Raw genomic sequence first — 13,678 nt, 5'->3', positions numbered from 1 at the left:
ACAGGATCATAGAGTTGGAAGGGGCCATATAGGCCCTTATAGTTGAGCCCCATGCTCAATGCAGAATCATCCTAAAGCAGTCATGACAGGCCACTATTTGAAGACTGTGAGTAAAGGGGAGGTCAACACTTCCCTCAGCAGCTGATTCCACTTCTGGACTACTCTTACTATCATTTTTCCCCCTAATGTCCTTCTGGTATCTTTCCACCTGTAATTTAAAACCCATCATTGTGAGCGTTATCCTTTGCTGCCAATAGGAACAGCTCTCTGCCTACCTCTATGTGAGAGTATTTCAGATGCATAAAAAGAAGAACCGTGTCCCCCCCTCAATTTCCTCTGGAGGTATCTGATGCCAGTTGCTGCTCCTGGGATACCTGAGCTGTCAAGGATTGTTTCGTTTCTGAATTTGCAGTTTGTTTTCTATTTGTAAAAGTAGGATTTTTTCCATGAGCCTGCCTGTAATTGAATTTGTTCTTGGCTAAGTGGACATGCACTGAGCAGATTGCATTATTGTTGTGGTTTATATTTTATGGTTTCCCCCTATTATGTAATTATGAGAGCCAAAGTTGGACAAATCAGGAAGCATTTTGAAATCATTCAATTTCTTTTCCTAATGGATGAGCTGTCTTCAGAAATTGCTTCCTATGGATGTGTCCAGAGCACCTTTGTCCTCAGATAAAATTCAAAGTTGAATCATCAGTTGAATTCCTCATTGATCAAGGGTACTGTTGAGACATATTTGCCAAGGAGGATACTGCCATTTTAATTCCATGACATTCACATTTTTATTAATATTAGAAACCGGCTTCTGGGTGGAATTCTTTTTTAGGGAAGATATTTTATGCCTATGGGATAACTTGTTGCCAAGCACCATTGATTGGGAAGAGGTCTGTTTAACTTCTGCGTATTGGTACCTTTTGCAGAAGACTCAGAAGATGCCAGCCAGCAGAGAGACAAGAATGCTGTTGACTACACTGCTGCTTGTATCCCCCCCAGCACTCCAGCCAAGCTCCAGGAAGGTATGACCCGTTGAGCTGAAGAGATTTGTTCCTGTCAGAGCACTTCTCTTTCCATGCTTCAGTTGAAACATCAGCTAGGACTCATGGGGAAAAATTATTTTTGTATTTTACTGTGTGGAGCTCTGTAGCTAAATGTGTTAGTGGCTGTGCTCACAATAATAAAGAAATGTGCATGAAGAACGTGAGAACAGTCTTGCTGGATCAGATCAAAGTCTGCATCGCACTGTGTTCCATCTCCACCTTCAACCTGCCAGCTGCCCCTGAGCGCTTGCAAGCCAGGTTGGGGAAGGGAGGCCCAGAGCACCTGCTCAAGGGAGGCTCTATTCAGTTGACGTTCCAGAGGATAGCAGCTGCTGACAACCTTTTCTTGTCTAAATTGGTCTAATCTTTCAAAAAGACACGCTTGTGACCAGGGCCACCTCTTGTGCCAGGGAACTGACAGATTGTGAATGGACCGCAGAGTCAGTCGAAGGGAGGCATCTTCTCCCGCTCCCAATTCCAGGGCCAGCATTGTGCACTTATGTCTGTTGTCCCTTTTGTAAGCCCCACGCCAAGGGGAAAGTGCCGTAAACACATGATCACTTTTTGGGCCTCTCCCAAATGTATCATATTTTTTGAGATGGAGGCGTTCACAATGACACGCGTTGTTTGAAATGTAGCTGTGGTAGAGTTGCCATAATCTACTTGCTCACTGATTTAAACAAATGTTCAATAATACTCAGTGTGCTGGGCCCTTTTTATTGCTGCAGCGTACAGTAGTGAGTTTTCACTGAGCCTTTTCATGAGCTCTCCTTTTTTTTGGATAATGACAGCCAATACATGCCCTTTTAGTATGGATCAAAAATTAGCAGTTTTGTCCTAAAGTGCATCATTTTGCACTTCACTGAAACTCATCATCCATCAGTCCATCGTCCATGAAGAGATATTTTGGAAGATCTAGTCTGGCATTATTTTAAAACACAGAATAGCCACTGTGTAAAAACCATATAGTTGGCTTGGTGTGCATCTGAACACTCAGCATACTGAGGTTGAAACAAAAACCATTGCTGGGATTCTGCCGCCCCTTGTGGCTGCTGTGCCCGTGGGCCCAGGCATTCGCTCGCTCCAGCAGAGGCAGGCAGGTCTTCACTTGCAGCTGGGTGCAGGTGTGGAGCTGGCTCCCCTGGAGATGGAGGAGGGCTGCCCAGTGTGTGCTGGCAAAAGTTGGTTCTGCTTGGTGGATGCACATTTCTTAAGCATTATTGTAACTGGATTACACCTCTGGGGGTCGTGTTCTGTTTCTTTTAGATGCGGAGTTAAACATATGTTTCCATTAAGGTCTCTGGGTTGCAAGAGTGATGCTTGAGACCTCTGTTAACCCGCATTTCAATGATTTGGGTAAACATAAATTGAATGTAGAAACCGGTGTAATCTAAGGTGTGTTGTGTGTCTTCCTTTTACCCTGGGAATTATCACTTGTCTGTTACAAAGCTGTCTGTTCATTCCACCTCATTCTGTAATCGATAAGAATGGTGCTGACCATTCTTTTAATATAACATAATGGCTGTGATGGATGCATCGATTCTCTACTTGTGCTTTTTTCTTCTTGTGGCTGCGTTACAAACAGGAGGTGGATTTGCTAAAGAGTACCTGTTGCCATAGTAAGTACCACCCCCCCCCCCCCCCCCCCCCCTGTTTTTCCTGCTTCTCTGACTCTTCTGTGCTTTGCTTCATTCTCTGGCATCTTTTGTAATGTGTGCGTGTGCGTGTGTTGGGTCGATGTTTGGTTTAATCAGTCAGGCCTTTACAGTTTAAAGTATGCTTAACTATGTCAGTTGCTGTACCAGAACAGATCAAATTAGAGTTGAGTTTGTGCTTGTGCTGGTTGTTGAATTTGAACATGCCTCTAAATGAAAAAATCACAAAACCATACAAATTAGCAGATTCCTTCCTCTTGAGACATTCAACCTGATTATTAGCCCTAAGTGTTAATTTCTCTAATAATGACAGTATGCCCTGTTGTTGTTGTTGTTTTTAATCCTTAATTTAAATTAAACAGTCTGCCTAGGGAACTGTGTGGTTGAGGTCTCCCCATGGCCCCATTCTTTACCTTTCATATACATCTAAAATGTGCGGGGCTGCACCACACAGCTTTTCCTGTGTGTTTTCAGTGTCCTTCCTGATTGTTGTGGGAAGGGAACCTGAGCCCTCCTCCGCCGCCTCTTTGTATGGAACAAACAGTCTTCTAAAGTGCTTGTTGCCCAGAGACTCCAGGAAGACAAAGCCTATCGACCTGTTGACCATCCTTTCTCTTACATACTCTGATGTGTCTCAGTTGCCTGGATTTTGGGTTGGGAAACAGTCTCTGTGCAGCCACACCGGTGGGTTGCTACATGTTCGCAGATGCTTGTTTGGAACCTTCTACAGCTAAGCTTGAAACAGCCGTGACCATCAGCTCTGCCTTCTCCAAAGGAGATGCCTGGAGAAACAAACTGCCAAGCTCCATTTTTCTTGGACTGCTCCAGCAGCTGCATCATTCTGTGTTGTTTTCCAGCTTTCCTTCCTCTTTTTGTGAATTCTGCTTACCTCTTCTCCCTCCGTTGTGGTGGACAAAACCTCCTAATCTCTTCTAAGGATTTCTTTTTGTCCTCTGACACGCTCAGTGCATCCTAACAGATAGGGAGCCAGTTGTGAAAAACACAATGTTGGTGATCCCTAAATGCTCAGCAAAACGCACAAGCTCTTGCTTGGATGGCTGGATGGCGCTGGGCCGCCACCTGAGGAGCAGAGAGAGAGAATCATCTGGTAGAATCCCTGACTGCCCCTTTAAGTTAACTTAGTTGAAGCTAGTTTTTGTTTGTCCCCTAACAATGCTTGCCCACACCGGTAGACATATCAAATGTCTTGGATTCTCTAGGAGAGCAAATTAGGATTCTTGATCTCCCAGAAAAGTATTCCTGGCTTATTGGGTTGAAATGCCTCTCAATCTTGTCATGCACCCTCGACTCCTGCACAGGGAGAAGGTGAGAAGAAGATGCTTTAGCTCCTGCACTGGGCCAAAGCATCTTCTTCCCATCTTTTCCCTGTCAAGGATTTTCCATCATAGTACTGAAGAAGAATACTCCAGACAGTCATCAACAGATTGAACCCAACACCCCGGTGGATAGCTCTCTCAGGAGCCTTCTGGCGCCAGGGGTCATTTTAAATGTGAAGAAACTGTCCTTCTCATCTTTGTTAGATCTCAGGAGCAGCCTGATGAGCCCTCTCTTGTCAGAGCTTGGAAGCCAAGTAGGGTTGGCCATGGTTAGTTCTAGGATGGGAGACCATCAAGGGAAACTGGAGCTGCTGTGCAGCCTCTTTGAGGCCTCTTGTCTCGAAAACCTCATTGTCCTGGAGGTTGTCATTAGTCAGCTGTGGCTCGACATCATCATCATCATCATCACCATCACCATCATCATCATCATCATCATTTCTCCTCATTAGCCTTGGGACCGTTTCACACACACCCAAGGGCATAACTTTTGTCAGAGGACATCAGGCGATTCTCCAACTCTCCTTTCTTTCTAAAAGCCTTCAGGCTGTTCTTTCGCAGTTCATAAAGACCCCATTTGAACTCTGCTAGCAAGAGTTTCACCTGTTTTCCCTAAAGATGGACTTTCTGTTTGCTGTAACCTCTGTGAAACAGTCAGTGGAAGTTTATGTGCGCCTGTGCTTGCACTGAAACAAACGACTTGAACCAGAACCTGGTTTATCCTGTCTTTTTCCAAAACATATCCTCAGATGAATCCTTAAAATGTAAGCAGGACATTAGCCCTTTATATTGACAGAGCAGCTTTTTTCTGAAAAACACCCCAGCCTCTTCACGTGGAACCCAAAACATTCACCAGGTATCTCTACTTCAGCCATTGGTTCTTTAGACCAGGCGACCCATTGGTCATTATGTACTGCTTGTCATGTGTGCATACTCTGTTAGTGTAGCCATTACATCTACAGCTTCTTCTAGAGTTTAGAGCAGCAACGTTGTTTGAGCTGTACATCTTTGTGGACTGCTATACCCTAGATGTGTCTGGGCTGGAACAGATATTGTTTTCGCAAGATCTGTGCTCAACCCTGTGTTCTATAGATGAAACTTGCCCTACTAGTATATAGGCCAGTTTGCTATTACTCCATCAGTTGCCTGCCCGAAGACTCTGATGATGAAGAAGAAGAAGAAGAAGAAGGAGGAGGAGGAGGAGGAGGAGGAGGAGGAGGAGGTGCTTATCTGTAGTGATTGACTTCAAGTGGGTCAGCTGTAGAGTCAAACAACTCACCCTCCACTGTTACTTCCATCAGAAAGGTTGTGTGCTTGACCTGCTGTGATGCTTCAAGAAAGAAATGAGAGAAGTAGTAAGGCTGTAATGCTCTTGGCATGTGCTCTCGGTATCCTCTTCTCTGGAGTAGATGATGGAATCAGCTGCCAAAGGTCTGTGCACGGTGAGGTGTTGCAAGTTCCAAAAGAGGCTTTGTGCAAGCTGGAGTCCCAGTGGAGTGACTATATAAACGATCACAACAACGAGCCCCAGAGGGGTTTAGAAATAAAAATTTAGTAAAATAAATACATTAGTAAAACATCAGTGACAGATAAACTTCTGCCTCTCTCCCTTTCCCCCTTGCTACTGAACTTATGGAATGCTTTCAGCAGAACTGATTAAACGACAGTCCTGTTGGGCAACTGCCTGAATAGAACCAAATATTATTGATTTTTAGTGGGGTGATTCTATAGCAAGAATGTTATTTTTGTATAGCATTTATAAGACTGACTCCTGTAGACCTGTTAGAGTTCAGATTTTGCAGCATTCTCAGTTTATGACTTGAAGATTCTTTCAAGTGAAATGTAATAATTTGATGTGTTTTAATATCTGAGGAAAACTTTAAAAATTCCAGCCTCTTTGTATAACTTTTCCCCCCATGGATGACTGAGTAGCAGAGTGAAAATACCTCAAATGCCAGTAGTATTTCCCACTCTCTTGAAAGTCAGGGTTATTTTGTATTATTGATAAAACAATACACTTATTCTTCTAATTATAAACCTGGGACAAAATTTCACATTGGCATGATATAATTATCTCTCATGCTAGATGTACGAAGAACAGTTCTATGCTGTGACGTATTTCAGTCAAGTTAATTATACTACAGCTCTGTTAAGCAGCTTATAACCTTCCAAATGGCTTTCTCCTTTCCGCCCCGCTTTTAAATCACCTTAACCTAGTTTAAAACTTCTAACACCTTTGATTTGCTGAGTTTGGAGTGGTTGTTACTGCTGAGCTAACAAACCCCAAATTGTTCAGATTCTAAGCTACAAATAGAAATGCACCATGGACACAGTTGTGAAATATAAATGCCAGAAAGAAAAAGGAACTAGACATTGAAATAATGACCCTAAAGAATGCAAAATGTAGATTTTCTGGATAGTACTGCTAATAAAGCACTGCTCTGCCATGGAGAACCACCGTTTTATGAACAGCCAAATGACCAAGCCTTGGGAATGGCTGCAGCTGCTGCTGCTGCTGCTCTCTTGGGTGGCTGCCCACGGCTGGGCCTGGGCTTTGTTCTATATCCTCCTGTGTTCAAAATGTGAAGGTTAAAAAGTGGATGACGCTGGATTTGCTCAACCTGTCTCCTGTTTCCTATGCCTGAGATTCCCTTCAGACGAATCTCCTTTCTCTTTCAACCGTGCCTCCTTTTCCCTCTAAGGTCATTTTCTGCTCTCATACTCTTTCCATCTTGAGAAGGAAAGTCTGTAGATGTGAGATAGCTAAGTGAAACATCTTTTTCCTGTTTAAATAAAAATCAACCTGAGATCCAGTTCATGCATTATGAAAAAAGCATTAAAAAAAAGAATAATTGGTTTTGACCTTTTCCATTTCGGTGATCTGTTGTAAATTTAGACGTGTGAGCTCCAGGAATCCATAAGCCCCCTTCCATAACAACGTAAGCAAGGAGCTGATGCAGGCCTTGCCTTTTTAAACACATTGAACCAGCTCTGAGGGGCCTGTGTGAGTTTGGAATCTTAAAGTCTGTGTTTTGTAGTTCACGAAGGAGGGATTGTGTCAGTTGCTCCATTTCTCTTGTGGATGAGCAAGAAGCAGGTTCATTTGGCCTCTTCCTTGAGAGCCGTCCACAGAAGGTCTTGCAGCCGCTCTGCAGAGTGCTGGGTATATACAAAACAGTGCAGTTTTCACACTGTCCTTCTGGCACAAGCCAGTCTTCTGGGCTACAGACAGACAGGATTCTCTTGGGAACGTCTGTGAAATCGCACCTTCTACAAGGTGTTAAATGGTCTGTGCTGCTTACTCTGAGAGCCAAAGCTTGGAGCGGCTTTGGCAAAGTGAAGGGAAACAAGTGAGGTTTCCCATGTGTTCAGTTTATGTAACCAAAGTAATCCACCAGGTTGGAATATGGTAACATTTCATATGTCTGACCAGGAGCAGTACAATTTTATATGTATCCCTGAGTGCTTGTAGTAGACAGGCTAGTCTCTAAAGAATATCGGGACCTGGCAAAGCAGGATTTTTTTTTACACAGGAACCACAGACTTTTCAAACATTGGCCACTCCATTTATGGCCTAGATCTGCATGATTGAGTTTTGACTCTGCCAACATCAGGGAAAGGAGTTCCAGGTGGGCCAGCATCCACTTCCGTAGGGACTCCGGTGCCTGGCTCTGCATGTAATTCTTTGCACAAAGCAGGTTTCTGAATGCAGCACACACTCATAGACCTTCTCCTTCTGATTGTCCCAATAGAGCCTGGTCAGGCTTACAAAGATGACAGTGACGCTGCAACTTTAAAGCAAAGCCTCCCAGACCTCACCCCTGATGAGCCTTCTGAAGCCCTCAGCTTCCCGGCCTTTGGAAAAGAAGAGGAAGGTAAAGACGATAAAGATCTGGCCCCAGGCCAGGCTGAGCATCCTGCTGAAAACCAAGACCCCCAAGTTCAGCCTGGTGAAGATGTGTTGCCCCCGCAGGCTGAGGAAGGGGCAACAGTGGATGTGGGCAGTGATGAGTCTCCTGGGAAGTCTCCGTCCAAGAAGAAGAAGAAGTTCCGTACGCCTTCCTTCCTGAAGAAAAACAAAAAGAAGACTGACTCCTAAACACCTCCAGAAATGCTGTCATGTGTTAGAATTTTAAGTTCATTAACCACTAGAATGTATCAGATTGTACTGAGTGTTTTTTGTCTTATGTAAAAAGCTGAACAAGTAACACCCTCAAGTTATAGCTTGATTGCTTCAGATTATAATGGAAAATTAACAAGCAGAAGGTGCTAACCCCGTGTATGTTGCAGCAGCTGAATTGGTTTATTCCTGTATGTAAACAGCAGAAGAAGACACTGAACTACTGTGTGTAACTTTTCAAACCCACGTTGCTTTATATATGAAGGAAGCTCTTCCCACAGTGTCCTGCTTAAAGTGCGCTGCTATCTGCTCACTCTAAAAATTATTCTTGTTCCAGAGCCTCCTTTGGTTTCCAGTGGCTTCGGAAACACTGACCAGTGGGTGATTCTGTGTTTATATTTTTGAGGATTTATATTATTGGACTGAATAGATCTGCTTCTACGCTGCATCAATGCTGTCCTGAGGCGTTAAAGAATGCCGCCTTCCTCAGTGGTAGCATAGCTGAGACACTAAACCTGCTTGTGTTCTCTAAGAAGAACGAGGCGGCTCTTCTTTCCTGCTGAGCCCTCTGCCTGTTTTTAATGAAGTTTCATGTAATCTATTCCACAGAAAGATGATCTTTTTCACTGACTTTTTCCCTAGCAAATAGTATTCCAACTCCTCCTAGAAATCCGAAGATTAGTCTTGAGAGATGGGTAAGAAAATACCCTGGTAGCCAACGTGGACCTTGGTCCAAGTTGTGGCCTCCTGCTCACATGCTTTAATAAGCTCAGACATGATTAATGGCTGCCGCAGCAGCTGCTGGTTCTAGAGTGTCTGCAGCCACGTCCAGTTGTGATTAGAGCCAGGCCAGGAGAGCCCTGCCAAGGTTTGCCGTATGCTGGCAGCAAGTGGCAGGTCTTGACAGAACTCGCCCTGTTCGCTTCTGCTTCCCTGCAGCCTCTTATTTAAGCAGGGTTGCGGGAGTGAATGTTATAGAAACAGTGAACATCTTACTCTAATAACTGGGATTCCTTCAGATCTTAAAATCTGATTTGCATCGGATTGTAACAGAAGCATTCACATGTGACTTGAGGTCAGCAGGACCTAAGAGATTTCTTTAACGAATGAATTAAAACTCAGTGTAAAGGCTGTGTAATGAAAAAAATTAGAGCTTGGCGTATTTGAATGCCTTACCTGGGGGGATGAGTTCAGTGACTTCATTAGAAACAGAACGCCTGAATTAAGCTCCACATTGGTATCTTGGAGCCATTGGATAGAACAATGCACATTTACCTTGGTAAGACTGATTCCGAAGATTTAGAGGAAGGTCAGGGTCGATGGTCATAATGCCACCGCTGCAGGAAAATTGGCAGGCAGCATCACTGCAGGAAGAGAGTAGCGACCGGAACTGGAATGTTTCCTGTGGACTCTGCATGGCAGTAACAGCTTTCAGCTTGTTTTCTAACTTTGTATGTCCTGTGAACACTAAGCAGCCACCGATCCTGATTTTGCTCCGCTGTGTCTCATGACCTGGGTTGAAATTGCATCACAAAAGCCACTGCTTCACGTTTCTGTTAGAAAACGTAGGGACTTTTATCTTTTTGACCACATATGCAATGATTTTGAAGTTCTAATTTTGTAGTTCTTGATTCTTTGTATTACAATTTGAGGCCTAGTTGTGTCTGGTGTGTGGTACACACAGGGTGGGTGGGAGGGAAGTGGAAGAGTTCTGTATTTTTTCTTCCTTTGTTGTATCATTCAGTTGTACACACAAATAAAACTATTCAAAGGATCTGTGTGCTTTTTCTGCATGTTTTATTCAAGTACTCTTGATCCCTTAATGCTTCTGAGGAATTTTCAGTTAGGGAGAATCATTGTAAAGATGGCCATTTCATACAGTTCATAACAATTCGTATTTATCAGCACTTAATTATACCTATTCAGATTAACACAACCATATAGTTTTTACAGCTGCTGAACAATGAGCATTTTCTAGAATTTTTCAAAGGACTCCCAAGCTTGCTAGAACTCTTAACAGGTTGATCCAATTTGACCTTACAAGATGGAACTTTCTCAGTCTTAAATACAGTGGAACCTCGGTTTTCATCAATTTCGGTTTTCATCAATTTTTTCAGTGAAAAATTTGTCTCAGTTTTCATCAGTCTGCCTCGGTTTTCATCGATTTGCAGTAAGGTGCAGGGGTTTGTGGAGAAAAATCACCCAGACAAAGCTGTTGCAGGCCATATCTGCAACTTGTTTAATGACAATGTCTTGCCCCATTTCAGACAAATCTTAAAGAGGCGTCAGAAACAGACCTCTTTGGACAGCTTTCTGGTGCGACATTGGTCCACTGGCTCTGAAGCTGGTCCTAGTGTTATTGTTTGTTACTGTTTTCAGCATTAAACACCATGTTTATTCACCAAAAATGTGTTTTTGGTATGTTTTTTGTAGTGCCTAGAACAGATTAATTGGATTTACATTGATTCCTATGGAAAAGTTTGCCTCGGTTTTCATCGGTTTTGGTTTTAATTGATTCTCTTCGGATGGATTACCAACGAAAACCAAGGTTCCACTGTAGTTAAATATTTTATTAATCCATATTAATCTAATTTATTATGCTATATATTGTGTCTTCAGCTAATGAACAGGTTGAGGTTTGTGCTCCGCGATTTACATCTCTGACTCCAACACTGGCAGCTTTCTTGATGTATTAGATTTGTACAATTTTAGAAATGTTGTAGGCTTAAATCACCCATCAATGGACGAACCCAGTCCTCTCCCCACTACCTTGCACACGGCTACTTACTTGGCAGGCTGTTATGCCATATGGGAGGCCTTGGCTTGGTACAACTGAGTCGTTCTACCTGGAGACATATATCTGATAGTTGCCATTTGCTGCCATTACTGAGCCTCTGTTCATGTGATTTTTTCCAAACAGTAAATCAATGTAACATTTCATAAAGTATTTTTAAACAAACTGCTAAAATGACCCATCAATCTTAATTGATTAATAAAATTAATGCCAGTCCTTAGAAGTCAGGCTGCCTAGGAAAAGGCCTTGTGTGACCTGGCCGTCAGAAAAAAATAAACGTCATGGGAAAGAATGTCACATGGTCTTATCCTGGAAGTTTGGGTCCACCGTACAGGCTGTAAAGGTCACAACGAGTGCCTTCAACTGAACTCTGATATAGCAGCTGATACGCTCCCTCTAATATAGGTGCAATGTGATTAAGACAACCAGGCTTACTGAACACATGGTCTGTTGCATTTTGTGCTAATTAGCAGGCAAGCTCATTGCACAAACAAAGCAGACGCTAGAAAACTGTTGGTGGGTTAACGGTGCCCACTAAGGGGGTCAGCCCTTCTTGCCTTTTCTCCCCTCTTGGCCCTGCAATTTACCACAGATAATGAAAACTTAGCCTATTATTCAATGAAAAAAGCTTACTTACAAATCCCTCCCACCCACAGACAGACAGACAGACAGGTTCCCTAACATTGCAAATGGGCTGTCCTTCCTCAGATCACCACTAACTTTGCAAATGGGCTCAGCCGTGGCTTGTGGCCAGTGTTCCCAGGCAGGAAGTCCTTTCAAGTTCACCACAGGCAACTAGCACTGGTGGGAAGAAACATAGTGTGTGGGTGGATGGTGGTGGTGGTAATGGTTAAAAGCAGTGGATTCTAATCAACAAAATTCTGGCTTTTTTTTTCATACATGCTGGACTTGTATCAAGATTAAAAAATGTGGATATCAATCAAATGCAAAAAAAAATTGAAGATCACATTTCAAATGAACCCTAAAGTTATGCTGTTGGGTTTTCCACCCAAAAAATTACCAAAGCAAAAAGAACTATTTTGTACCTAATAACTGCAGCAAGAATAACCACTGCCTCCACCTGGAAAGTGGTTAGAGCCCCCTCTCAAGAGAACCGGGAGCATAAAACAAAGGAGCCTGGCTGTGCGGCCAAACTAATTAATGTTGTGAACAGAAGACCAGTACATGAATTCAGAGAAAAATGGCAGTTGGACTAAGATCTGTGAGACTCAAGTTCAAATCCCCACTCTGCGATGGAAACTTGCTGGGTGGTCTTGGGCCCGTCACAAACTCTCATGCAAGGGGAGTGAGTGAGGGGTGGCATGCAAGGGAGGGGAGGGAGGGGGCCCGGCATCTGGGCATGACCCACCCACCCTAGTGGAGGGAGGGGGAGGGGAGGGAGGGTGGCATGCAAGGGAGGGGAGGGAGAGGGCCTGACATCTGGACATGACCCACCCACCCTAGTGGAGGGAGGGGGAGGGGAGGGGTGGCATGCAAGGGAGGGGAGAGAGTGAGGGGTGGCATGCAAGGGAGGGGAGGGGGCCCGGCATCTGGACCTGGCCCACCCACCCTAATGGATGAAGGGGGAGGGGAGGGAGGGGAGGGGTGGCATGCAAGGGAGGGGAGGGAGGGGAAGGGTGGCATGCAAGGGAGGGAAGGGAGGGGGCCTGACATCTGGACATGACCCACCCACCCTAGTGGAGGGAGGGGAGGGAGGGGTGGCATGCAAGGGAGGGGAGGGAGGGGGCCTGGCATCTGGACATGACCCACCCTAGTGGAGGGAGGGGAGGGAGGGGTGGCATGCAAGGGAGGGGGGAGGGGAGGGGTGGCATGCAAGGGAGGGGAGGGAGGGGGCCTGACATCTGGACATGACCCACCCACCCTAGTGGAGGGAGGGGGAGGGGTGGCATGCAAGGGAGGGGAGGGAGGGGTCCAAGTTTAACAGTTGAAAGTATAAATGCATAAATTCAAACATATATTTTAAAAATGTACTGATATTGATAATTAATTTCACATTTAATAATTATATGATTGCAGAAAAGGTTGGGAAAATTCAAGATTGGTTTTTTATCTTAGATTGTACTTTATGTTCCTTTAGAACAACTGATAATCAGTGCAGATCCATCTATTGTGTGTTTGTTGTTATAATGTTCTGTGAAAAATTAATAAATGTTATGAAAAAATAGGTGTGGCTGTAGGAAGAGCAGGCAACTCTCAAATAGTTATACAAGAAAAGGTGAAACTGCTGTAATAAAAATATTGGGAAAGACACCCTTCAAGTTAATTTTATCATTGTGGTGTACTTTTGGTTTGGAGGGGGCAGTTCTGTGGACACGCAACTATAGAAAAAGTGGGATTCCTTTGATTTGTCACCCTGCTAACACATTCCTGAGTGACTAAACTTGAGAGTCACCTGCAGCAGGAACAGCACCTCTGACCTTGAAGAGAGTCCCCATAGAGGAACGCAAAAGTCACCTATGGCATGCAGTTATCGAAGAACCAGCCAGGTGAAGCTGTGGCTGTTGATCTGCCCATGAAAACCCCAACTGTAAAGGGAAATCAAGGTTCAAATCCCCACTTGTGCTGCCTTTGGGGACCCCTCCTGCTCCCCCTCCTATTCTGGCCGGGGGATCGGCCCCCACTCCTGGCTGGTGCCCAGCAGAGCTCATGGGGAGGTGGCGAAGCAGGCAGTCTGGCTTGGGAGCGGGGAGGGATTCGGGGGCAAGAAGCCTGGA

At 44.4% G+C, this 13,678-nt stretch overlaps 1 protein-coding gene across 10 annotated transcripts in view; it reads left to right on the top strand.

The window, feature by feature from the left end:
- ADD1 (adducin 1) overlaps positions 1–9,923 on the top strand; it is a 68,820-nt gene extending 58,897 nt beyond the window's left edge. For 5 of the 10 annotated variants that reach the window (XM_048509876.1, XM_048509874.1, XM_048509875.1 and 2 more), the window contains 2 exons: positions 924–1,019; positions 7,782–9,923. In XM_048509876.1, the coding sequence (XP_048365833.1) occupies positions 924–1,019; positions 7,782–8,128 (443 nt within the window). In that variant the 3' untranslated portion in view covers positions 8,129–9,923. Of the gene's footprint in view, positions 1–923; positions 1,020–2,625; positions 2,661–7,781 lie in introns of those variants that run through there. The other 5 variants (XM_048509882.1, XM_048509881.1, XM_048509880.1 and 2 more) reach the window with 2 other exon arrangements.
- The last annotated feature ends 3,755 nt before the right edge of the window (positions 9,924–13,678 follow it).

Source organism: Sphaerodactylus townsendi, linkage group LG10, assembly GCF_021028975.2.
Source record: "Sphaerodactylus townsendi isolate TG3544 linkage group LG10, MPM_Stown_v2.3, whole genome shotgun sequence".
Lineage (NCBI taxonomy): Eukaryota > Metazoa > Chordata > Lepidosauria > Squamata > Sphaerodactylidae > Sphaerodactylus > Sphaerodactylus townsendi.
The sequence above is the reverse complement of the archived record's forward strand: the minus strand, read 5'-3'. Positions and strand labels throughout refer to the sequence as shown.